This window comes from Cladophialophora psammophila, assembly GCF_000585535.1.
Source record: "Cladophialophora psammophila CBS 110553 chromosome Unknown aczJe-supercont1.7, whole genome shotgun sequence".
NCBI lineage: Eukaryota > Fungi > Ascomycota > Eurotiomycetes > Chaetothyriales > Herpotrichiellaceae > Cladophialophora > Cladophialophora psammophila.
The window spans coordinates 832,062-856,874 of record NW_006912928.1 but is presented as its reverse complement, the minus strand read 5'-3'; the positions used below and the strand labels follow the sequence as shown (position 1 = coordinate 856,874).

Here is a 24,813-nt window from a genome sequence, read left to right as displayed (position 1 = left end):
ACACTGGCAATCATACATATTCACACGGATGTTTTACAATGCCCAATTCCCACTTGTCCTCTTTCCCTTTGTAACAACAGGCCGTAAGATCCCACCCCCAAATATCCTCCCTTTTCATCGCTTGATCGTGGTCACATTTCCAATCCCACCTATATTATCTTTTCATCACTCGTTATGAGAATGTGAGTGAGTCCGTTCGGATTTGTCCTCCATTTCGATTGCACTTATATCGGAATCGGCATAGTTGATGATGGGGCCTGACCGAACCTCGATCGTGGTCTTAGCCGTGATGATTCCCTCCGGTTGCCTTGCAAAGTGGTATTCGTCCGACTGTCGCGAGCGAAGCGGACGTGGGGTGCTTCTCCCCAGGAAATCGCGCTTATCACGCCTTCGAGCATTCGGATCTCCCAGAGGACCACTAATGGTAGTCCTCATTCCCCAGAAATTGTCACCAACATCCTTCCAGCCAAATGTATCGAGGCCCAGGTCTTTAGGAGGTGGAGGAGCCCGGCCAAATATCAAGACATGCCGGGTCACCGCGTAGAGCATAACGTCTAGCCATCCACAGGAGGTTATGGCCGCCCCGGCCAAGCAAAACCACCCTGTTGTTGTCAGTCGGGCGGTCCCCTGCTGCACGCGAGAGAAAGACTTACAGTATGGCACCGATATCCCCGTCATTGCAGCCATCCGACCGCCTGCAAGTGGTAAGGTGCAGACAACGTACACCACCGGATAGATGATCATATACTTCGCAGCACGTTTCATAGCGGCAGGGTCGGTACCATCGTCATTGGGGAAGTTTGGATGCGAGCGGCTCCGGGACTTGGCTTTGATGAAAGCAAAAATGAGAATATATGTGACAACGGTCCCAAACATGCAGATGAAGATCCAGAAGTAGTGAAGCCAGAGTCGTTCTTTATCGTATCTTTTGTCAATCCAGCACTTCGTGGTCGTCAGCTTGGTGGAACGGCAAAAGCGCCTAGGCACATACCCATGCTCCCGCTCGGACGTATACTTTGGGATCTATACCAACACCGATTATAGCCATTAGGTAGACAAATATCCACAAGCAGATAATTCCTCCGTAAAACACTTTGGTTCCCACTCGCCGGCCCTTTACCACGGCGTAGTATGTGTGCAAGGCGATGGCGAGGATGAAGGCCCCAGAAGCCAGGTCGCCCGTTGAAACGAACCAGCCATTCGCCCAGCATGTCGTGGTTCCGACCTGGATCTTATTCTGGGAGAGGTATACCGAAGTCAGCGCGAATGCCATCGCCTGCTGGATGTCTGCCAACACCAAATTGTAGATGAGGAGTAGGAACTGATTGGCGCCATCCTTGAGCTGGCCCCTGTGATACCATACACAGAGTCGATATGTCAGGAATGTGAAGAGAGCGACACTGGAGATCAGTGAGAGTATTCCAAAGAATGCTACCGCCACCAGCCCATGCCGTAGAACTGAAGGTAAAGGGTCCAAGGTGGTGGTTAAGGACACTGACGACGTTGCGACCATTGTGGCCGTTTGGTCGACAGATTGGCAGCGCGACAACTCCCAGAGGAATACGAGGGAGGCAGCTATAAAATGTAAGTCTACCAACCGAGCATGAACATGGTACCCTAGCACCTAAAGCCGGTGCATTTCAACGATCGCAACCAACACCGGGATTCCGTCATGGAATGGGAAGGTGCAAACCCCAATTGGATCGTGGCCTGGGTTCCAGGCCCATGAACATTCACCGTCTGCAAGGGCAACAGTTTCACGTCGTGCAGGGATCGCTAGATTGGATACCAGTGGGGTTCTCTACTCCTGTACGAGTACAGGGAGTACAGGGTACTTAGATAGGGTACCACTGTCTTGGAGGACGAAGTCCTCTAGGGTATTTCTTCGTCATTTTTAGCTTCGGAATCATGGCCAAAGAGGACCGAGCGTGGGTGGGGTGAACTTACTGTACCAATTGCAGTTGCATCTAGAGGACTCTCTGCTCGCGTGGAAGCAGCTTGGTACCTTGTTAATCTTCGACGGGTAAAGCGCCGATGCCAGGAACCTAGGTAATCTTGCTCGATGCTACCCCAGGTCACGACCCAGGAGGATCGCCCCTTTCCTCGCGTCCCCGTACTCCGTACTCGGCGAGAACTCAAAGGACTCGAAGAAATTTCAAGCCCTTCCCGGAAGAGAGGAGGCGGAGTTCGGTAAAGCGGTCGCGTCTCACGAGCGAATAATAGGCCAACAACCGCCCCAGCAACGATATGTGTAGTACTGGTGCCACGGCCAACAGACAGTGTACAAGCCGGCAGGTCCGAAACAAGATGTCGCTTGCGGCTGAGAGCCTTGGTAGGCGCGGATTTGAACGTCTGTCCAATCTGCAATCCGGTTCGGTGTGTAAAAGGCAGGATTTGAGACAGTGACGAGAGACCATGGACTGTAGGACCCAGCATCATCGGGGACTGCGAAATATGTGATTCCTCCGCGAAAGAAAGCCCATCAAATATACGTAAAACTTCGGCAGACTTGCTGGGGTCCCTGGTGTTCCTAACCAACCGTCGGCAGCATGTGCCGCTGGGGTGGTTCACATGGCTGGCTGACAGTCCATGCTCGAATATCCAAATCAGGTGAAGAGCAAGAGAAGGCCGTTGTCAAGCACGAGGAGAGGAGGATTTTGCTGCTCGGAAGGTCTGCCCGATACCATGTCCCCCGTAGTGGAACTCAAATAAGAAAATAGGCGGACTTGCCGCTAATGATTGGGAAATCAATTGAGCAGAACCAAAAGAACATCCAAAGTAGGAACCGTTTCCCCTTTACGTGATAGTTGTGCGCACGCTAAGATTCTATGTATACTTCATATTTGAAAGGGGCTCCACGGAAAAGGAAAGGTTCAAAGGTCCATCCGGCTACGGGGAGAAGAACTTCGGCAAGTCTCCGATCGAAAGAAGTAGGCTGAGGATAAGGACCCAGTAGGTCCATGAGTATGTACTCTTGTTCCGGCTTTCGTATATGCCGGACAGCCACCACGTGTTGTGGAAACATATCTTGGAGGCATTCATCTCGTACAGTACTCGGTGTCCTCTGCAAATATGTTTGATCTGGCAGCCGGGCGTTCTGTGGTAACAGAGAGCTTCAAGCTATGCGAGCCAGGGCAAATCCTGCCCCACGGGTGAACCGTCTTCCACAAGCCTCCGTAGTCTGTGCTTTGATAAGTCAAGAAGCATTTCACTCACCGACCTTTTGTCTTGGTGTGATCAGACACATTGCTCTCGTTTTCCCGCATGCCATGGTACTGTACTGGGTACGCAGTGACAGAGGAGCTTGTCGGGGACGAGAGACAACTCGGCCGACCGCCTCGTCTGGCTGTCGCGCACGCGGTGTTCGAGGCAACTTCTGGAAGCTGAGGCGCAAGTCGAATTGCAGAATAAGTCGCACATTCAAAGTCCTTCGTTGGTCATGAGCATTCACTTTACCTTGGAAATCATGGCCCTCTATCATTCATCGTATACTGTCAATGATCCGCGATATGGCGGTCGCTTTGACGTACAGACTCTGCTCAGAATTCTTGTTTTTGGGCTGGACAAAACTTGGATGCGATCTACATCGTACTTTGGTAGGCATTCCAATGAGTCATACGAGGCACTCGATATTATGCCCAATATTCTCCGACTTTGGCGCTCAATTTGGGCGGCTGGATGGAGGTTGGGCTTGCGTGGCCGATTGCCAGCACCATGAAGTGTCGTTTTCACGCCCAACCGCGCCTATCAGTGTGACAGTCAGCACAAAGGCATCTCAAACCCCGCAAGAATCATGCTTGGATGCCGTGACTGGATCAGATCAAGTGTAGATTTGAAGTTCCGCATCGAGACTTTAAGCATCTCTCAGAATTGCAGAATTCACGGTGGAATCATCAGGTGAGGGAACGGAATGTGAAGAAATGCTGGTCTAGGACTTACTCCGCGCTTGCTGATATTGTCCAGCGATATGAGGCTTAAGATACGGTTCGTGAAGAGAACTAATCGTGCCCAGTGCCACTGGTGTTTGTCATCAGCAGCAGCGACTACGAAGAAAGGGAGGAATTTTCAAATGAGTTGCGTGTGCCGAGAGGATTCGGCCAAGTGGCGCGGTTGCTGTGGCCACCCAGAACCGTCCACAAAGCTGGGTTGGCCGTTAGTTGAGTGTACCCAGTAGAGCTTCTCATTATTCTTCCAACCGTATTTGATCGTTCCGAGCAAGAAAGCAGATGATCTTCCTCTTCGAATGTCGATATCCATATGTTCATTGACACAAATACTGCCTTTTGATTGCACACACGCATCCACACCCCTTCCTGCAGAGCTCCATTGCAGCCTCGAGCATCCTCAATAGCAGCGTGCGCAGCTCACCGATAATCGCAAATGCCTCGCCAGTGAATCAGTCCCTCTCAAAATCTACGAGCACAAAAGCTACCGGAAATGCTTCGCCGAGTGCCTTGGATATTGGCCACGATCCTACGCATCGCTGTTGTGTCGGCCAGTGAATACTCGCCCTATTCAAATCCTCTGTTCGGCCTCTCGAACGATGCACTCCTCGTGAAAAGGCAGGGCTGCGAAGCAGGCCTCAACTCTTGCTCGAGTCTTGGGTCAAACAATGTCTGTTGTCCTTCTGATACAACCTGTGCTTTGGATCAAGCTGGACATATTGCCTGTTGTCCGTCTAATGCAGTGTGTACGGGCACAATTGCGGGATCTATAACGGGGTCGGTTACATCGTCGGCTACCGGGTCAGGCACAACAACAACAACGAGCTCCGGAGTCTTTTCGATCACAGGCGTGATTGGAGGTGGCTCAACGGTGACCAACCCATACTATCCTTTCATCTATGCACCGACCTCTTTCCCCAACGCCGATTTATGTTCCAGCGCATTCACAAGCTGTCAATCCGCCTCGACCGCTTGCTTCACTTCTCTAGCGGGGGCCAATGGGGTCACAATAGGAGGTCTCGGTGGAGGCATAACGGTGCAAGGAGTCTCGGGCACAATACTCAGCTCGGCAAGTGCCATTTGCAGCTCATTAAGCTCGGTGGGTTGTTCTGGTCTTCAAGATGTGAGCCAATGCACCATATTCGGAAGTGGCTCTGGAGTTATCCCGACAACAACAACAACAACAACAACAGGGACAAATGGTATCATTCAAGTTGGAAACCAAGGTCCTCGGCAGACAGCCTGTCCCAGAATACTTTATGCAGCAGGTGCTGGGGCGGCCATTGGGGCCATGCGCGGGATAATATAATGCATGGACAGTGTCTTTCAATTGCGTTTGCCGCATCTCCAGGAGTTGGTTGAATGTATTGACACTATTTAATGGACATATGACGACGAGACGACTTGTACATCGGAACTGCAAAGCGTGTTTGAAAGAGGACAGAACTTGGATTTCGGCAACGTCAGGCGGAGAGCTCTCGGCGCTTCATCGTCATGGTAGTGTACAGACGAGATTGAGACATCGAGCGTGCCGTTCACACACAATCCTTTTGCGCACATCCGCTGGACCCCAGTCGCCGCAAGCATACCGGCACCGGTCGGAGGTGTCTGGGAGACGGCCATAGTACCTGTTGGATATTCGAACAGAGCCAGAGGACATACTTGCCATGGAGTATGGCCGACAGAATCTAAGGACGCGCATTCCATATTCCAAAGGTGACGGATCATTCCGTCTATGTCCAGCCGAGACCCATACGTGCCTTTTCCTCTCAGGGGTATCATACGGAGCCCTGCTATTCATCTCCTTTTCCTCCCTGTTTCTCTCTTGTCACTATATTCGAAGTCCCTACTCATGCTCCCGGCGAGAAGATTCTCATCTCAGAAAATAGCTACGCTGCAACGCCGTTTCTAGATTATATAATTATACCATGGTGCGGCAGAAAATGCGCCGGAAATCCTGCCGCTTCAATGTCTACTACAGTATTGTGACAACCGGGCTGATTTCGGGGCTTATTGTCAACTTCGTTGATGTGTGGAGCAGCGAATTACATCCCGTGCTGCCCATGTTGGTCCCTACCATTTTTGCAGCTTCCAACGTTCACACCCTAGCGCAGATCTGAAATCTGCCCTAAAAAAAAAAAGAGGTAGACACTTTATTCCAGGGCCATTGCCGTTGTGTAATTACGCTTTCGAGATGAGGCCGCCAACAAAAAGACCATCAGGCATGTCATGTCATGTATCCTTGACGCTAAGATGTACGGGCAGGGGACTCTGTTGGCTGATGTGACAAAGATGATCCCCCGCGCGGTGAAACTACTTACTGCGGCTGTTGCAAAAGCTTAGTCGCCCTGGCGGGCTTCAAGGCGAGGATATAAGGTCCATGTCTTTCCCGCTCGCTCTCCTTCTATCCCGGGGGATTTGTGTCTCATCACTTCCCTTCAGAGTATTATGCGTTCGAACTCGAGAATCGGCGGAACTGGCTTTGATACTCCTGAGTGAACAATGTCACGGAACATTCCGACTGTCGATGCCAGCGTCGAAACAGACTGCTTGGTCATTGGAGCAGGCCCTGCTGGCGCCTCGTTGGCATGTTTTCTGATCAATTATGGTATAGTGAATCCTATACCTCGTACCTTTGTCAAACAAGCACTCACCCCTCCGGCATCCAGGACTGAGAGTGATGCTCATCTCGGACGCGCCCGGAACGACAGCTACTCCTAGGGCGCATCTGGTCAACATGGCAGGCCTCGGTAGAATCATCGGTCCTGTCTGCGTTGGTCCGTAAGCATAGCTGACGGGTCACAAGAGTGCATGCGTGATCTTGGCCTCGAAGACGAATGTCTGCGTCTTGGGAACCGTGGCGACGCTCTCAACTCGATTCGTTGGTGCTATTCTATAACGGGGGTGGAGTATGGACGAATCCATGCTTGGGGTGCTGGGCCGGCAAAGATGGTGCGCCTTGGAATGTCTAGCTGATACCACCTGGCTGCTGACCAGCACACAACAGGGCGAAGTGGCCGACGTCAGTCCCTGTGCGTCTCTGGATCTCCCACAGACTTATCTCGAGCCGATACTGGTTCGATATGCGACGACGCACGGCGTGAAATGCCTCTTCAACACGTGTTTCGCAGATCTTGAACAAGACCTGCAAGGATGTGTGACCAGTGCCGTGAACAAGGTGCTCGGCCAGAAATTCAAGATCCGATCCCGCTATGTGTTTGGCTGCGATGGAGCAAGAAGCCCAGTGGCAGCGCAGATCGGGCTTTCGTATAATGTCCAGCCTTCAGGAGGCGTCGCGTACAACATTCTGTTCAATGCTGACTTGGGCGACATCATGAAACATCAAACTGGACACCTGCATTGGATAATGCAGCCAGACACGGACCTCGAACACGGAATCGCACCCGTGTTGCGGATGGTCAAACCATGGTATCAATGGATCCTGGTGGTATTTCCCAAGCCAGGAATGGACATCAAAGCTTTCGGCTCCTCCCAAGAAGCCACTAATCAGGTCAACGATCTGCTCAAGGCGGTGATAGGTGATGACAAAATTCCGTTTGAGGTGGTGGACATTTCAAGTTGGCGGATCAACGAGACGGCGGCGGAATCGTATTCCAAGCAGAATGTGTAAGTACTGTCGGACTGCTGACACCGCACGTCTTTGGGTGGAAAGCCGCTGAAAAGCAACCAGGTTTTGCCTTGGCGATGCAGTCCACCGACATCCCCCTATCTTTGGCCTTGGCAGCAACACCTGTATACAGGACGCCTACAACTTGGCCTGGAAAGCTGCGCTGGTCGTGAAAGGGAAGGCATCTCCATCCTTGCTGGACACCTACAACACGGAGCGGCAACCCGTCGGCCAAGATCTGGTGAAGTGGTCAAACGAGCTTCTACGCAACCACGCGACTGTCTGGGGAGCAATTGGTATGTTTGGGGAGACGAAGGAAGAGCGGATCAGGGCCAACAGGGAACTCTCGGAGGTTTCAGAGGCCGGCAAGGTGCGCCGCCAGCAGCTCTTTGACGCTCTAGAGCGACACCGCGGCGAAGGTGACAGTGTGGGCATCATGATGAACCAGTGGTATATATCTGGTGCCATATATCTGGAAGACGAGGAGGTGCCTCAAGCCCCATTCACCGGCAACTACCTCACCCAGGCCCGGGTCAGTACGTACCCTGGCAACCGGCTACCGCACGCGTGGCTCAGCAAGGATGTGCCCAGCAAGGAGATTTCCACGCTCGACCTGGCCGGGAAGAGTGGGTTTGCGCTATTCACCGGCCACGGTGGAGACGCCTGGAAAGCTGCAGCCAGGACGGTGGGGGACAAGCTTGGAATCCCCATTAAAGCGTTCGCAATCGGCTTTGGACTCGACTACGCTGACAAATATCGCGACTGGACCAAGAGGAGAGAGGTCGACGAGGATGGATGTGTCCTGGTGCGACCTGACCGGTACGTTGCGTGGCGGGCAAAGCAGATGATGGCGCCGATGGCGACCTCATGCGAGGAAAAGCTTGAGCAAGTCTTGAGATCGATCCTGTCGCTCTAGGGAACTAGTATACTTTGAGTTTGCGAAATCGAGCGGGCTTTGGCAACAGAACTGATCTGCGTTTTGGATGTTAAGAATTGGAACAACAAAGCACCGGAAATACGTACTGTATACGTGAAAGGCAAGTTTCTCCAACACAAGGCAATGGTTCCATGATTGTACTTCCCTGTTCCTCTACTCGGGACACACACACAACGAATCGCGCACTAGGCGACGGTCCTGTCCCAAGTCTTGCTGCGTAGTCGGACCCGTAGTCGAAGCCGATGCCCGGAGAAATGGTGTTGTAAATGGCAACGGTATAGGCTCAATAGCCCTTTTTTATGGAAATAGTCTTCGTGAAGATGACATGTTCCCTGACGAATGAAGGGCCTCCCAGAGTGAGATAGGCTGAGCTGATGGTGGTGTATGGGAGCCAGATGCCCCTCCTCTCCCTCTCCGTCTTTTGTAACGCTGACCTCAACAGTGGTGAACAATATAGGACTCGGGTTGGGGCGTGTGTCATTGAGACCACTGTATCTTGTCCTGCGGGACTCTGCATTCGCCATGGCCATATCTACCTCAGCCCGCCCCTTGCGCCTTGCGCCTTCGGAGTCAATGTCGTCAAGACTCCTGTACCAACACCACCACCACCACCACCACAACGGGACGCGCAGAGCCTGGCAGCTCGGTTTGCAAACCCCTTGACTATGTCCAGCTCAGCCGTGGAAGAAAACCCAAACTCGTGGCTCTCTCCCTTCTTGAACTCTGACCATCAAAATCCTGTATGAATACGAGCTGTATCTCAGTCAGGCTGGATCGTCTCTTACTTCAGACTGACACCGTCCAGACGTCGGTCGGCTCGATGCAGCCCTTTCTCTTGGCTATCCATCAGAAGCCATGTTGACATCTTTCAAGTTCGGCAAAGACATCGTCTGGGGAACAAACTCACTCCTTCGGTACGCTTTCAAGGGCGTGAGATCACCACTCAGTCTGCCTGATTTAGTCCGCGGTGGAAACAGCGACAAGTTCATCTTCATTCGGCCAATCTCGTTGTCGCCTGCCCACGCAGTCAAACTGGTCGCTAACGGGACGGTTAGGATCTAGACTTGCATGTTACCTTGCATGCATTTCCACCTGCCAGAAGGGGAACTCATACATCTTTGGATCCCAAACTCCAAGTCGTCTCTCCCGCCCAGTGCCTAACTATAAATGCCCGGAGAAGACCAGCTGTAACAGGCATCCACCTTTCCCCAGCGACTAGCATTTCCTGCAGAACTGTATCCTCCAGCCTTCTCAACCATGAAGCTCCTCTCCACTTTAACCCCCCTGTCGCTCTTGGCCGGTGTCATGGCTCTCTCAACCCCCAAGCGAAGTGGTGACTGGCAAGACTGTCTTTCGCAAGATGACGCCGAGTTGATTGTCGGCCAGTATATCACGATACTGGAACATACCGACGTGGCTGCTGCCAATGCCACGGCCCAGAGCCTGCTCGATCCGAACTACACCGAGACCAGGGATTCGATCTTGTCGCTTGAAGGACTGCCAGTAAGTCCTCTAGCTATTTGCCAACCAGGGGAGTTGGCTAATAAACATTGTGTCAAATCAGCTCGGAACCGCAACCTTTGTTGGCAAGGATGTGTATATCAATGGGGTCCTCAGAGCGCCAGGTCTGAATGGTATCACCACCATTGAGATCCTTGCCGCCGGCTGCACCAAGATCCTGTGGTATTGGAACTTCCTGGGTGTGGGAGGCGCTCAGTATGAGGTCAAGGGCTTCAATCTGTTCACCATCACGCCGTCAATGCGGATCGCGCAGGTCGATCTAGAATTCAATTCAATTGCTTGGGGTCTCGATACAGGGTATCAGCTGGTCAGACCTTCGAGTCCAGCTCTCACCCGCAAGTGAGAAGGCTTGGGAAGGTCCGGTCTTTGAGGAAACAGGCAGATCTTGAAATAGCATAATCGATCCTTTTATCCTTCCACTGTTGCTATTGTGTTGATCAAGCGCCTGAAAGTTGAGAATGTGCTTTGCGGAGTACAAAGCAAGTCAAGGCGACAGTGGGGAAATCACAAATCAAGGAGCCCCCTTTACTACCTATCGAGTCCAGAATAAGTGGACTCGAGATTCGAGAAATCCTTACAACCTTCCTTACTCAAACAAGCAAAGGCTACATACTGTTAATTAGCTGCCCTCGCGCCCGACGCCCACAGAAGGATCTCGGAAAGAGTTGACCGAGACGCGCCTGCGCATCGCGATCCCCAAACCCTGCGTCGCTCGCCCGCCCTCTTGTTGCGGGCACTCACCACGGATCTATTATTACCGAGTACTGTCGACATTGCTCTGCGCTGCGTCCTGGCCTCGATCACCCACCAGCTGTGAAAATCAGACCATGACAAGAAAGAAGCCGAAGCCCTCCTCTTCTGCACAGTCTACAAATCAATCGGCTGAAGGCAACTCCGCAACTACCCGTGGGAAGCAAGAGCCACCGCGCCCAGGTCCAACACCGGCCCCAGCAACAGATGGTAAAGGAGGTTCTGCACCACACTCGCATTCGACGGTGCCGCCTGCTTTGATCATCTGTCGCAACAAGTAATTGGACTTTCCTGTCTAATTTGAGGCAATGGCCCTCCTCGGTTGGACATCTCGTTCTGCAAAGGCTAACCCTTGACATAGACACTGGAAGCATATATCTTGCTATCACGGACCATGGCTCGGCCTCCCAACCGAAGTCCTCGAGAGTCTTGCTTACAGCAACTACTATTCTCCTCGTCCTCACCCAGTCCACCCTGCCGTCCTTTTCGACCTCGTCAAGATCAGAAAACTGATTGATGAGGCAACCAGTCTCGCCGTCCGCGCTGCAAGCGGCGCCGCTTCTGCGTCCTTGCACACCTCACTGAGCCCCAATAAGGGCATCTACTACGGACCAGATGCAGAGATCCTGGGGCTAAATGGAAGAGCCGGTGGACACGCGAAATTGAGTCGTGAACGGAGGCACCGAATGCGGGACCATGCAACACAAAAGTTATACCACGCATATTCCCTCGATGAAATCGCCGCAAGTGTTGTCACGATGCAGTCGGCGTCAGCCCTTGAAGATGTCGCGAAGCTCGTTTTGGGGCGCGAGGATCAAAACCCGGATGCGCTATATGTCCACTTCTTTCACGAAAAGATACCTTCCATGGCCATGGCTGATCACACTCCGTTGGATCCTCTGAACCATGTGATCAACCAAAAGCCCACGGACTCGTCACCATACAGGACGAGAGCCGTCACTCGTATGTTCAAGTACGATTATGAAGGGGTGGTGCGAGATTGCACGGATGGTCTCGCTGTGCACAGGCTATACCACTCACAACATCAGAACGACCAACAAGATCTGATACTAGCTAAGGATGCGGCCACGCTCGGTCGAGAATTCCAGCCAAAGGGCCGCGTAGAGGACAAGGACCAACCTAGCAGTATGGAGCCCCAGCTGTTATGTCTTCGAGGCGGAGCGTACCTCAATCTGGCATGTGAAAATATCAGACCGGCTCTACACGGTCCTCACCGAGATGGCGCTCAACAAGCAGCTGACGACATGGATCCCCCCGTGGTGGACATTAGGAACAAGGAGGCCAAACATCGTGCAGAAGCACGGAAGCTGGCCCGGACATATGCGAAAAGGGCTCTTCGTGATTATCTCTCCTTTCTGTCGCATTTCGAATACACGCCAGGTCTTCCGCTGGAGTATACAGTGCAATTTGTTGATAACGTGAGTGCTCCATCGCTTGGACGTCGCTCCCGCGGTGAGAGGTTACTCGATATCGACTCCCACGCGCGCACCGGGACGTCGCAAGCATTGGTAAAGTACGAGAGCATGAAGGATCGCCTTAAAAACAAGGGACGGCCCTTGCTTCCCTCACCCCCTGTTTACAAAGTGAATGAGTTGTTCGCGGCTGTACCGCCTGCAGACGTACCGCCTTACGCTCCCGAACGAGATACGCAAATCGACCCAAATCACCCCATCTTCTCACTGCCAGACTTTGCCGAAGCAGTCACCTATCATCCGCTTTTGATAGACGTCCTCCACTCTCTGTTACTATGTCATTGCATCATTCAAACATCGACCAAGGAGCTGCAGCGACATGCTTACATGGTCGCACGTGTCGCACGTGTCTGCGATGGTTATCCAATCTTTCTATCTCCCCGTTCTTCGGCTCGGGCAGACTGGATGGAGATTCTAAACCGCACAGAAAATTGGATTGGACTCGCGCAAACTTGGAAGACTCTATGTACACCGGCGCATCTTGCTGGGTATAAATACAAATCCAAACCAACGGACAGGAAAGAAACGGCCGAAGAGAAGAGGCTGCGAATAAAGCACGCGGCCTACCTGCAAGCCTTAGCCGACGAGGGAATTATGGAAGAAGAAACGAGAGCGGCCGCCTACGGGGAGGAAGATCCATCGAGGAAAGTCTACAACCGCACCAACCTGATGGGTTCCGAGTCGGATCCCAGTGGCGATGGCAGTAATGGAATCTCTTCCACATCAGCAGAACAATGGGCCATGGAGGATGAATGTCCTCCGGGCAGCACCGAACGGGCGGACGCTATTGTGCAATGGATCATGGAGGCGCCGCCTCCCAGCATATCTGATGGCAGTCGGCCGAAGAAGTCTGGACCAAAGGGGAAATTGAAAAAGATGGGCAGCACTGCCTCGAATCTGAGAGAGACTGAGATGACGGCAGTGGAGCAGAGTGTCGGGAATTTGGAGCTGGTGGATTGAAAAGGTTCTCAGTGCCTTTGACGTGGCAAACGGTTAACTGTTGGCGGCAGCATCTCGACGGAGGAGCTTCTTGGACTCTTTTGCAACACTCTACAAAAATGCTACGAGCTATGAAAAGCACATGTAATATTTATTTACCAAACTGCAGGGCAAATGGGTTGCGAGCCCATCTCCTCCAGCTCTAAGGTCTGGGGGGTGCAGACTGACCAATGGCGTCAACGACGAGAAGCTCGATAGGTCTCCTCCTCCTCCTCCTCCTCCTCCTCCTCCTCCTCTCTTTCTTCCAACCCCCGATTGCCATTGACAAAGCACAGAGTTGTTTCGTTGGACTTTTTCCAATTTGTTTCTCGCTCCAATCCCCATGGCCAATCGACTAGGCTGCCTTGAAGTTGGCGGCGCAAGCAGAGTGACAGCCGCTCGGTGCTCACTTTGGGACGAGGTTGAGCGTGCTGTTTTCTATTCCGTATATAGAACTAGCTGCCTTTTCCTCACCCTGCTCTCACCTCCTCTCACCTTCTACTCACCCTTAGAATTGCGCTGATTAATCTATGTACTTGAGACCCGGTATGTAGACGGCTGCAGTATCTCACGTCGGGCCATGGTCGCGCTAAGCTGCATGCGCATAGCACTCTTGGTGCAGGATACTCGTATGTACCGGGGATAAGAAAGTCGATGTCTTCCCGGGCCTGTGTACACGAGATAGGCGATACGTTTCATATCGAGTTGCTGGGCGGGCGCTTGATGGCACGTGCCGAGATGCCTGCTTCCCTTAGCGCCGACCCGCCAGCTCGTCAACTTGCCGAGCCCCCCGGGGTCTCCAAACGGACGTCTGCCGAAACTTCCAACTCTTAATAGCTAAGTACCTACCCAGGACTCCTCGGTTAAGGCGCCCCGTGAAAGAAGACTCGTCAATACCAATCCAAAGTTACTCGGTTCCTTTAATACGTTTAGGTCTTGCTCGTTTCGTCGAGCCAAGACAAGAAAGGCCTGCTGGCGACTGCTTCCAGATACGACTCACCAGCATCATGGAAGGGGCTGACAACCCTGGCATGATCAAGTGTGTCAGTTCTGTGTCTGTTACTTCTGCCGGGACGTAGCCAAGGCGATCGAGAGGGTCAATAAGCGCAGAAGCCTGGAGGTCGGGGGCCCTTCGCCACTGCAGAATCAATTTTGACTTTCGGCAGTCTCATGAAAGCTTCCGGAGGTTATTTGCACGGCATGATTGTCGAATGACGTAGGATAAGCGGTGCTGACAGAAACAAACAAATAGACAAACAAGAAAAAAGATGGATACAAGAAGATTGCGAGAGGCTAGATTCGGGGATTGTCTTCTACCGCGCTGCGTTGTGAGAGGCCATGTATGTTGACTCGAAACATGACACGCAATGAGACTCTCGAGACGCCGCCCGTCGGCCCAGCCTTCCCATGACCTTCCATATCAAAGTGATGTCTATCTGACGAGGAGAGAAGCCTGAGGTTATTGCCAGCATATATCTTGATGACGAGCACAGGAGTGAGCAACGCCAGACCAGACATCACGATCAGAAAATTTCTACACTTGATTTGATTCAGCTAACTGAAAATGATGACCCCTCACGTCGTCATATATTAGCGGCCCCCGGGGAAGGAAGGGGAATCCCTGAGACAAAAACGCCCTGACGCCGGCACGCCAGTTCAAACATTTGTCAACGCCATTTAGCCATGGTTTTTTTTTTTTTTTTTTTTTTTTTTCACACCGCCTCGAACGATTCTCTCCTGGCAACTCCGACAAATACGGTGGCTGCTGCTGTTGCTGAGGCTGCCAGCCATGCGCTTGGTGCGTCGGTATCGGTCTTGAGCCCAGCTCCGAGGGCGCTGGCGTGCCCGTGGTCGCCCAGTCTTCACCAATGTTATGGGAGGAAGCCGCGAAAGACTTACTGTCCTGGTAATTTCTGGGATTGGCTGGAGCCGATGCAGGAGAGTTCTTGCGTCGTTTTTTGAAGAGGAAGAATGCGATGATGGCCAAGGCGATGATCAATGGTAAGCCGAGCCCAACTGCGACACCAATGGCTATCTTGTCACTCCCATTCAGCCCGGGAGAGGGCGCTGAGGTGGTCAACGCGATTGCCGCGGACGTTGCTGATGAGCTGATCGAAGAGGAGGCCGTGGTAGTGGAGGAAGCGATAGTGGAAGAAGCGGTGCTGGAGGAAGCGGTGTTGGAGGTGGTAGTTGGTGGCGTAGATCCCGTGTAGGTGGTGGTCGGTACATCATCTGGTGGATAAATGAAGAAGTCATGCGAGTAAAATTTACTGACAACGCCAGTCGTATCGAAGGCAGCCAAGATCAGGTAATAGGAGGGATTGGTGTCGGCAGGATATTCAGGGTAGGCGTAAGTGCTGACTCTCCACGAAATCCCATGGGAATCGTATGCGCTGAATGAGGCTGAAATGCACGGATACATGAGATTTCTGGCCATGAACGGAGCACCGACTGCTCGGAGGTGAATGAAGACTTACGTTGAATGGCTTCACAATATGCCAGGCCGAGATTCAAAAGGGTGCAGGTGTGGTTGCCATCATTTTTCATCAACACCAATGTGGCATTCGAGTAGGTCGAGGTAGTGTTGGTCCATGATATGGCCAGGCTCGAGCCGATGCCAAAAGATGGCGAATTGGCCGATGGATTTTCTGCTGGAGCTGGCGGAGGGTAGACGAATGACATGATGCTGACGAGAAGCACAGTACCGAGTATGGAGTACCGAGTGCTACGCTTGCCTTGATAGATATTTTGCAAAAGAGACTTCTGCGGAACAAAGACTTCTAGTCGGCTCGAGGGTGTTTTCAAGCCAATGGCCTCCTCGGTGGCTGCAGCGGTCTTGAATTTGAGCCTAGGCGCTGTCCGTTCGGCATAGCCCACAGCAGAAGATGCTCAGGCCACTTGGGGCGGTGGACTTGAGCAAAACTGTAAGTAGTAACTAAGGGGATGGTGCCTTGCATCGAAGCACTGTATCCCTTTCAAAGACTCTCGCAATACCACAGGGAAATTTGAACGTCACGACCTCTGCATTGAGTGGGGTTGTGAATCCTCCGCCCTTGTTTTGTGTTAAGTTCTGCTTGCAATCTCCAACTAGTTGGAGATAGAGCATGCGATCTCAATCAACATGGGTGAATCGTTTGCAGCATTCCGGTGAGTTTTTTAGCAATCCTAGCATCGACCGAATTGCTCACACCGACATTGCTCTAATGGGGGACAGCGCACAGCTTCCTGTCCAAAGATAACATGCCAGAGATACTCGAAGACCCTTCCACTCGTAGCATCATCTAGAGGAGTATCAAGTAGCCACTGGCGGTAATGCTCGTAATCCGCCTTGCTGCGCTTCAGAGCCTGCGTTTTCGAGATGGCAAATTGTGAGCAACATGGTTGAGCGATGACTTTGGGTATTTCCGTAGAGTTGCCCCCAAACATGTAAGGCCATGCCTCCCTCATAGCGTGCTGAGCAGTGCGGTGGTCTTCTTGTCGATCGACTTGGATCTCTGCTGGACAGCCCGGGTCATGAATGCAACGCATATTAGCATAACCATGTTGTTCGAGGTATTCAAGCCTTAGAGACCTGATGTAATTGATTTGGTCGTGATCGTCACTATCCGTATGCCATGCTTCAGGCCAACCCCGAAGGTGTGGATGGACGAAGACCATGTACGATGGAAGAACGTGGTAGTGATCGATGATGAATGTAAGATACGCCATAGCCTCCCTGCCTTTGTTGAGAGGTGGATGGAGCATTCCTTCATTTGGTTCATCCATATAGTATATAGCTTGTTTCCAACTGGGACGGGCATCCTCGTCAGCGCACACGCAGCTATATAGACGGTGCTGGGTAACACACTCTTGAAGGTAGTCAAAGACCCAATTCACATCTTCGCTGCGGACCTTGGCCAGAATCACCGCCTTATCCTCCGCCTCGGGACCTGAGTAGATCCATGCTTTGGAATCATCGGGCTTATTGAGGCCATTAGGCTCGTTGGGCGCGTTGCCGAGCTGAAGTCTGAGGGACACGGTCGCTTTCGTCTTGTAGAGCAGACCTAGGACGAATAAAACCAAACTCGTGGCCACCAAAGCAAATCGATACTGCAGCCTCGAAATTAACATTGGAAGTCGAAAGTTGCGCTCATCTGTGACTTTCGTGACTACAGTGGGACACGGAAGCTACCAAGATGCTGAGTGATGCTCAGAAAGAAAGACAGAGTGGTGAAGGTAGAAAAGTTGCGCCCCGAATGCGACAACCAAGGCCAACCAGGCCCACGTGTTGTTTCTAGGGCTGGATTTTGGGCTGGATCATTGACTCGCGGGTCCGCCGATCGATCGCCCTTGGCGGCTGGGCCCAACTGCTGTAAGCGCCCAAATTCCTAATTTAAGCCTCACAAGGCCTCACTAGCCTGTATTTCCGCTTTTAGTTCCCGGTAGGTACGAGCAATACGCGGTACTTTAGACAGCCTTGTGCGTGTGGAGAGCGAGCACGCACCCATAGTAACGAGACAACTCCGCTGTTCCGAGGTCAAATCGGATCGTGAAAAGAGGTGTGTGGCTTTGGGCGCAGAGCTGAGCAAAAAGTGAGTCACGGAGGAAGGGACGGCCGGAGAGGAGCTATTGCTGGCTTGATGCTGGACTGGGTAATGACGCGATTCATGAAGAAACGAGAGTACCCAGTACCCAGGAGACGCGAGCGAGCTACTGGGTACTGTACAGTAGGTACGGAGCGAGGGAGCATTCTTCGCTGGCGAGTAGTGCAAACCCAAAATCGCGTCAGTCATGCGGGCCTCCCATGAATTTCGACCAAGTTGTAGCTCGAGGCCCCTTATCGATAAATGTGTTTCAGTTTCACTACCTCGTAACCAGTACTCCTTCCCTACCTTGACCTATCCTTGACCTACATACCTGATGGTGCGTACCTAATCTCGTACTCGGTACTCACATACATACCAAGTGGATCCGGCGGCGGCAACGATCAGGAATGGAGAACTACCGAGGACGGTGCACTGCAATGCTTGGAAAGTGCAGTTACCCCATTGTTGATGGCCAAGAGACTTTTCGAACGCCGCTATCAAAGAGTATTTTAGGAACATTCAGAATGTGTGTGAGAGAGAGAGAGAGAGAGAGAGGAAGCTGCACTGCGTCGAGGCGGCTGTCGAGACAAACATGACACATTCTTGTGTCCCTTCACCCCACCCAACCAGACTTGGCCCAAAGAACCAACTAATTAATGCCAGCGCGTCCTACAAGCGCCTGCCTCACCCTGTTGTTGAAGCAGATGAATACTTGTTCTAGCACACTGCCTCTGCGACTCCAGCGTCCTTTCTTTCGCCATGGACGGCATGCTTTCTTGGCTTCCAGCTCAGTTCTCCCCTTCGCGAGGATTCTATTCAAGCCTCTCAAGGGAAGCCATGTTCAAGCTGTATTGGAGACCCTTCTTCCGTACATTGATCGTGTCTGCTATCATCATTGCAGTCTTCCTCGTATATCGGCCACTCGCCTCTTCGTCAACTCCCATTCCTTTTGTCAAAAGTAGTTTCGACTGGTCCACCTACACCTACCGACACCCTCTCCAGTCCGTTGCTCCTCTCCCGACAGGAAAGCCGCACCGATTTCCTCCAGTCCACTCCAAGTTCCGGCGAGAGTCAAGAGCTGCGGCAACACAGCGAATATCACGCCAGCAATCGATACTGAAAACATTCAAGAAATGTTGGCAAAGCTACAAAACTCATGCTTGGCTGAAAGATGAACTGCAGCCTATCTCTGCAAAGAGCAAGAATACGTTTGGCGGATGGGCAGCCACGTTGGTCGACTCTCTGGATACCCTCTGGATAATGGGACTCGAGGAAGAATTTTACGAAGCCGCAGAGGCGGCTGCAAGCATTGACTGGGCAATAACGCCAGATACCTCATGCAATATGTTTGAAGTCAATATCAGACATTTAGGGGGCCTGCTAGCAGCCTACGACCTGAGTCACGAGCCCGCCCTGTTGGCAAAGGCTGTCGAGCTTGGGGATATGCTCTACGCCGGATTCGATACTCCAAGCCACATGCCTCCGTTCTGGCTTGATTTTGAGAAAGCAAAAGGTGGCCAACTAGCTGCGGATGACCATCAAATTTCGGCTGCAGTAGGCTCGTTCACGCTTGAGTTCACTCGACTTGCTCAGATTACTGGAAACCCTAAATACTACGACGCCATCGCCCGCGTGACCTCAATACTTGTCGACCATCAAGCGTCAACTCAACTGCCCGGTATGTGGCCAACATCCATTAATGCGCGCGACCAGACCTTCTCTGAGAATACCTTCACCTTGGGCGCCCTTGCAGATTCCCTCTACGAGTATCTGCCTAAGATGCATTATCTCTTAGGTGGTTTGGAGCCAGCATATGAGAAAGCTTATAGGGACTCTATGGCCACAGCGATCGAACACTTACTGTTCAGACCAATGCTCCCGAACAACACAGATGTACTAGTCGCCGGCTCTACAACCGTCATGGATGGGAAGCCTACCCTCAATCCAGAAGGACAACATTTGAGCTGCTTTACAGGTGGTATGTTCATCCTAGGAGGAAAGCTCTTTTCGCTTCCAGAGCACGTCGACATTGGTGCAAGATTGAGACAGGGTTGCATCTATGCATACGATGCATTTCCAACTGGTATTATGCCGGAGATCTTCCGCATGCGACCTTGTCCATCGCTCGAAGTGTGCGAATGGGACGAGGACCGCGCTTCTGAAACACTGCCAGAAGGGTTCGTTTCAATCTCCGATCGATCTTATATTCTTCGCCCAGAGGCCCTGGAAAGTGTGTTCATACTTTACCGTACAACCGGGAATACAGAACTGCTAGATGCTGCGTGGAGAATGTTCGAGTCCATCCGGGCTGCCACGGAAACCGAATATGCCAATGCTGCCATTGATGATGTGACTGTCACTGGCAAGCCATCGCAAAGGGATTCAATGGAGGTAAGAGCTGTCCGATAATTTCCAGACTGCGGGCTGTACTAAGAGTTTCTTAGAGCTTCTGGTTCGCAGAAACGCTAAAATATCTCTACCTCATTTTCTCACCACCTCATCTTATCAGTCTAGACGACTACGTCCTAAACACCGAGGCACATCCATTAAAACGTCTAAAGTAATAGTTCGCTGATCATCGGAAGACTAGATGTTGGAATAATGTTACGGTCTCCAAGATTGGAGTAGGTGCACTAGGAGTCGTTGCTCTCAAGCCCGGACTCAGCAAGATCTCTGCCGCGACAGTCATTCACTTGTCCACTCAAGTGGATGGTTCTCATCCTGCCAGAGCGTCTTCTTTTGACAACCGAAATGCGATTTCACCCCAAGGCACTCTGACAACAGCATTCAGGGATACCTATTTGCTCATTACCAAACTATTGCGCGAGCAGTGCTTGCTTATCTTCGTTGACGTTGGCGCAGAATCATGAAGCGCGCAGGTTCATCACGTTTCTCGACGCGCTGCACAAAGCGAGATGTCAGTTGTAGATAGAGGCGGCCGCCTCCCACCGGACAAACTGTCCGTTTCAGAGACCAGGATCAGGAGATCAGCAACAGCGTCCGCTTCTGGTGCGACAGGTCACGATGGTGGCGGTGCCGTTCGTGATGGTGGTGACAGCAGTGAGTCAATCACGTCCGAATCCTTCTCCGAGATGTACCAAGACTCCAAGGTGCCTTTCCGATCCAACATCTTCTCTTACAGAGGCAAACACGCACTCTGCAATACCTTCCTCTGCCTCTCCCTTGTCTACACCGCCCTTGAAGGATCCAAGCGTTCGAACCGTCCTCGCGGACGAGGACGCTGATTATGGGCCCGCCCACGAGAACAGGAGGGGACACGGGAAATCGGACTCAACCTCCTCGCACTGGGATAATGGAATAGCAACATCCGACCCTGAATTCACCAGCACGTCTGCACTGACTGGAGAGGATGAACGGTTCCCGTATAAGCGTTCAAGGAGTCGGCTGTGGGAGATGTGTCGGAGGAAATGGTGGGATGAGCGCCTGTCCGTTGCTCAACGAGTGGATGATAATGAGGGTGATGACGAGGATGTTGATGATGGAGGTGGCGAAGGCTGCATAGCTGCAAGAGAGGAGCACACAGTGACTGCATGGCGGCGCTCCGTCCACAGATCCGGCTGCTCCTGGGGATCGGCCGCTGCCGGGTGGTCAAGCGACCTCGCCGCCACTACACAGCGATTAACAAGAACAACCGGGCAACAGCAACGTCACAACAACAATCCAACAGACGCCGCTCCGCCGCGGCCCCAGCCCCAGCCCCGGACCCCGGGCTACGCCTGGTGCCCACGAGAAGTGACGAAGACGAAGTGGATATCTCCAAGGGGCGAATGAACAGCCAGACAGACATCCAGACAGACAGACCAGCGCGGGACGGCAGTGCACCACATGGTTCGGCATGGTAGCCCGCCATCCCGCATATAAGAACAAAAGTTCTGTTTCTATGAACGTCTGTGGCCTGAATAGATATGTAGATACGGAAAGAAAAGGATGCCCCGTCCTCAACCTCCGATCGTCAATTTCCAGTTCCCAAATCCTCCAGTTCTATCCAGTTGTCGTCCAGCCCGCTTCCGGCCATAACCCCCTAGGTTGCTTCCATTGCAATTTCCCATTTCATCTCTAGCTGCAGATCTGATCTCTAGATTCTAGTCCGTCGCCGCTGTCGAAGGTGTTATTCAATCAATCGATCAATCTAGTCCTCGTCGTCAACGGCTGGCGGGGTGCCCAGATAGCCCTGGTCCTCAAGGTATTTGATAATGATCTTGACGCTGTCCTCGACTGTAGTCTTGTCGCTTCGGATATGCACCTCGGGCTTCAAGGGCTCCTCGTAAGGGGCTGTGACGCCGGTGAACTCGGGGATCTTGCCCTCGCGAGCCTTCTTGTACAGGCCCTTCGGGTCGCGCTGCTCGGCAACTTCGACGGGGACATCGATCCAGACTTCAACGAATGGCACGCCCGGTTCGCCGCCGGGGCGCTCGGCCTCGTGGAGCTTGCGGGCGAGGTCACGGTCGGCGCGATAGGGGGAAATAAAGCTGGTGATGGCGATGGTGCACGAGTCAGCAAAGAGCTTGGCGACCTCGGCGATGCGACGGATGTTCTCCTCGCGGTCTTTCGGGGAGAAACCCAAGTCCTTGTTGAGGCCGAAGCGGATGTTGTCACCGTCCAGGCGGTAGGCATTCTTGTTGAATGGTTTGCGGATGAGGGCTTGTTCCAGGGCGACAGCGATGGTGGATTTTCCCGAAGCCGAAAGGCCAGTAAGCCAGATCGTCAGACCGGTTTGCTTGAGTAGCCCTGCCCGGATGGAAGGTGTCAGGGGCGTGGGATGGTAATGGATATTGCTATTTGAGGGTGTAAGTACGGTGTCAGACATTTTTCTCCTCTCTTTATCTCTTTCTCAGGGAGGGCTTGTGCGGGATTTTGTTGGATCAACCAAAGTTTTTTCTCGCAAGCTAATGACGAGAAACACAAAGCAAAATAGTCCCAGGTCATGAAGCTGAGGGGGATGAGCATGGCTAGGATAACAATGATAGACATATCAAGAAAAAGTATCCCCGAGAGACTCGAGTCGAAATACAAACAAGGGACACAGGCAAATGTCGTGCTATCATGTTGTGCGAATTGAGCAGAACCCAAGGAGGAGGACCTACGTTGCCATAGTTCGTAATGTGTTCCTGCACAAAGGACAAATTCTGTGGATCCCGTTCTTGGTTGACCAGGGCGACACCCTGATGCTGTAACCTCGGTGTAGAGTTGAAATGGGTCTGTTTACTCAGGAGATAATATGCTGTTATATCAAAATCTCCTTCACCGCCGTCAGCTCCTGAGGCGTTTCTGGGCGTTGCTCTACCTTCCATTTTCGTTCAATTTTTCTGTTGATATCGGAAGTCGGAGCGCCAAGGTCTGCTGGTCTGTGCCCCCGAAGGTTAAGTCTCCGATAAAAGGAGACGGTGGCCGGATGGGGGCCAAAAGAGAGGTCTCCGCGCTTCTCTCTTGATCCTTTCACGCTGCTCTGGAAGCGAGGTGAAAGGGTGTCAGGGGGATCTGGACCATACACACGGTAGTTTGCTCCGTTCGATGCTCTAGGTATGTACATATGTACGCTGAAGGGCTGCTGATAAAGGTGTTTGCTTCGTGTTGCCAGCGCGCTCCGCCCCAGCGCTTCCGGAGTAGCTGGGCGTTGTGTGGTGTGTGGGTTGGGGGCTCCACGATGTGCGGGCAGCCTGGCATTCTTCAACACCCGTCATACCTGTCAACGTTTCGTTTGCCAACCTAACCATGTCGACAACCACTAGCCAGCTATCTAGGCTCAAAGGTCGTACAGGGAGCATCGGGAGCAACGCCCGACGGATATGTGCAGTCAGTTCAACCACAAATATCTGCATCCTTCACGGCCAGGTAAGCTCTGAATCTGGGATTTCCTTCGCGAATACCGATTTAGTCTTCTCTCCTCGAGCATGTTTTGAACTTGCTTGATCCTCGTTTGGTGATGTATCACCCTTGGTCGCAGGTGACTTCAGTGTAGTCGGCTTCGAAACGACGCCTCTTCCAGCAAACACGACGGCTTCTGTCTCAAAATACCTGATCTGCATCTTGAGAGAGATTGGATCTTGTGGAGGTGCGGTGAGTTTTGAGGCCCGCCAACGATGACCCAGATCCAAGATCGATCTGAAGAGCTGTTTGCTTCCGTTCTGTTTTGCGAGTATCAGGTGCCCTGGCCACTCGAGGGGATGATCTTCTGTTTGAGTTGGTTTGGTGATACAAACAACCCAAAAGGCTAAGCGAGGTCAGTCAGCCACACCCTCTGGACTCTCGCAGTGTACTATTCGTGTTCCCGAAGTCGCCTCTAGAGGAATCGAGGGTGGTGTCGGATACGATGCAACCTGGCAATTCTTCAGGAGGACATGGTAGGCATTCGTTGAGGAGTCGGTGCAATGCACGATGGCGATCATCGAGAGTCGGCCGGATTTCATCGCCGCAGCCTGTGAGGTAGAGCAGCATTGGCATCCCAGCTGTGTTAGCGAGAAGGGGTGTGGCCGGTACGTACACGAGCCTTTACACGTTCTTTCAGACAAAGAAAAGCTGACTGGCCAACAAGACAGGAATTATGAGCCGCCAGATGCCCTTTGCATGCAACCTGTGCGACACGTCGCACCGTTTGTGAAGGACAGGCATGCCCCAGCGATAGCATTGGCCGTCCAGTACTTAGAGAGCAAGTACCCTTCCTCAAGTTGTTTTCTTTGTTCCTGGTGTTTTCATCTCCCGTTGCCTTTGCACCAATCAGACTGGCGGTGTTGGGGTTCTGAACTTGATTGTTTTTTCCCTCCCCGTTGTGTGAAGGACTCTGGTAAATGCTTGAGACTGTTGACAATCAGCGGACAGCCACTGAACATTGTAATGCTCTGCAACAGTGTGATGATGATGGTTGTTGCATGTGGGCAAGCAAGACTTGTCTGAGTTCACCAGATGCTAGACTGGACTGGCCGCGTCGGTATCAGAAGCAGGCAGTGCCAGCGGACAGAGAGGGAGGAAGGCAAATCCT

At 52.4% G+C, this 24,813-nt stretch overlaps 10 protein-coding genes across 10 annotated transcripts; 6 read left to right on the top strand and 4 right to left on the bottom strand.

Moving 5' to 3' along the window:
* Positions 1-165: 165 nt before the first annotated feature.
* On the bottom strand, positions 166-1,513 carry A1O5_05326 (uncharacterized protein; the record flags this gene model as incomplete). Its single annotated transcript, XM_007745927.1, has 3 exons — positions 166-602; positions 654-942; positions 992-1,513. The coding sequence occupies 3 exons, from the start codon at positions 1,511-1,513 to the stop codon at positions 166-168; spliced, it is 1,248 nt and encodes a 415-aa protein (XP_007744117.1).
* Positions 1,514-4,434: 2,921 nt separating this feature from the next.
* A1O5_05325 (uncharacterized protein) lies at positions 4,435-5,253 on the top strand (the record flags this gene model as incomplete). The annotated part of the gene is made up of 1 exon (XM_007745926.1): positions 4,435-5,253. The coding sequence occupies exon 1, from the start codon at positions 4,438-4,440 to the stop codon at positions 5,251-5,253; it is 816 nt and encodes a 271-aa protein (XP_007744116.1). The 5' UTR covers positions 4,435-4,437.
* Positions 5,254-6,624: 1,371 nt separating this feature from the next.
* A1O5_05324 (uncharacterized protein) lies at positions 6,625-8,488 on the top strand (the record flags this gene model as incomplete). The annotated part of the gene is made up of 4 exons (XM_007745925.1): positions 6,625-6,694; positions 6,751-6,896; positions 6,952-7,571; positions 7,636-8,488. The coding sequence occupies 4 exons, from the start codon at positions 6,625-6,627 to the stop codon at positions 8,486-8,488; spliced, it is 1,689 nt and encodes a 562-aa protein (XP_007744115.1).
* A 1,278-nt stretch (positions 8,489-9,766) lies between these two features.
* On the top strand, positions 9,767-10,373 carry A1O5_05323 (uncharacterized protein; the record flags this gene model as incomplete). The annotated part of the gene is made up of 2 exons (XM_007745924.1): positions 9,767-10,012; positions 10,074-10,373. 2 exons carry the CDS (start codon positions 9,767-9,769, stop codon positions 10,371-10,373), a joined length of 546 nt encoding a protein of 181 aa, XP_007744114.1.
* Positions 10,374-10,857: 484 nt separating this feature from the next.
* Positions 10,858-13,233, top strand: A1O5_05322 (uncharacterized protein; the record flags this gene model as incomplete). Its single annotated transcript, XM_007745923.1, has 2 exons — positions 10,858-11,057; positions 11,142-13,233. The coding sequence occupies 2 exons, from the start codon at positions 10,858-10,860 to the stop codon at positions 13,231-13,233; spliced, it is 2,292 nt and encodes a 763-aa protein (XP_007744113.1).
* Positions 13,234-14,180: 947 nt separating this feature from the next.
* A1O5_05321 (uncharacterized protein) lies at positions 14,181-15,933 on the bottom strand (the record flags this gene model as incomplete). Its single annotated transcript, XM_007745922.1, has 3 exons — positions 14,181-14,277; positions 15,009-15,702; positions 15,729-15,933. The coding sequence occupies 3 exons, from the start codon at positions 15,931-15,933 to the stop codon at positions 14,181-14,183; spliced, it is 996 nt and encodes a 331-aa protein (XP_007744112.1).
* Positions 15,934-16,416: 483 nt separating this feature from the next.
* Positions 16,417-17,361, bottom strand: A1O5_05320 (uncharacterized protein; the record flags this gene model as incomplete). Its single annotated transcript, XM_007745921.1, has 1 exon — positions 16,417-17,361. The coding sequence occupies one exon, from the start codon at positions 17,359-17,361 to the stop codon at positions 16,417-16,419; it is 945 nt and encodes a 314-aa protein (XP_007744111.1).
* A 1,292-nt stretch (positions 17,362-18,653) lies between these two features.
* Positions 18,654-20,380, top strand: A1O5_05319 (uncharacterized protein; the record flags this gene model as incomplete). Its single annotated transcript, XM_007745920.1, has 2 exons — positions 18,654-20,207; positions 20,261-20,380. The coding sequence occupies 2 exons, from the start codon at positions 18,654-18,656 to the stop codon at positions 20,378-20,380; spliced, it is 1,674 nt and encodes a 557-aa protein (XP_007744110.1).
* A 283-nt stretch (positions 20,381-20,663) lies between these two features.
* On the top strand, positions 20,664-21,263 carry A1O5_05318 (uncharacterized protein). The gene has a single exon (XM_007745919.1). The coding sequence runs from the start codon at positions 20,732-20,734 to the stop codon at positions 21,059-21,061; it is 330 nt and encodes a 109-aa protein (XP_007744109.1). The 5' UTR covers positions 20,664-20,731; the 3' UTR covers positions 21,062-21,263.
* A 703-nt stretch (positions 21,264-21,966) lies between these two features.
* Positions 21,967-22,644, bottom strand: A1O5_05317 (adenylyl-sulfate kinase; the record flags this gene model as incomplete). The annotated part of the gene is made up of 1 exon (XM_007745918.1): positions 21,967-22,644. One exon carries the CDS (start codon positions 22,642-22,644, stop codon positions 21,967-21,969), a length of 678 nt encoding a protein of 225 aa, XP_007744108.1.
* Between the last annotated feature and the right edge of the window lie 2,169 nt (positions 22,645-24,813).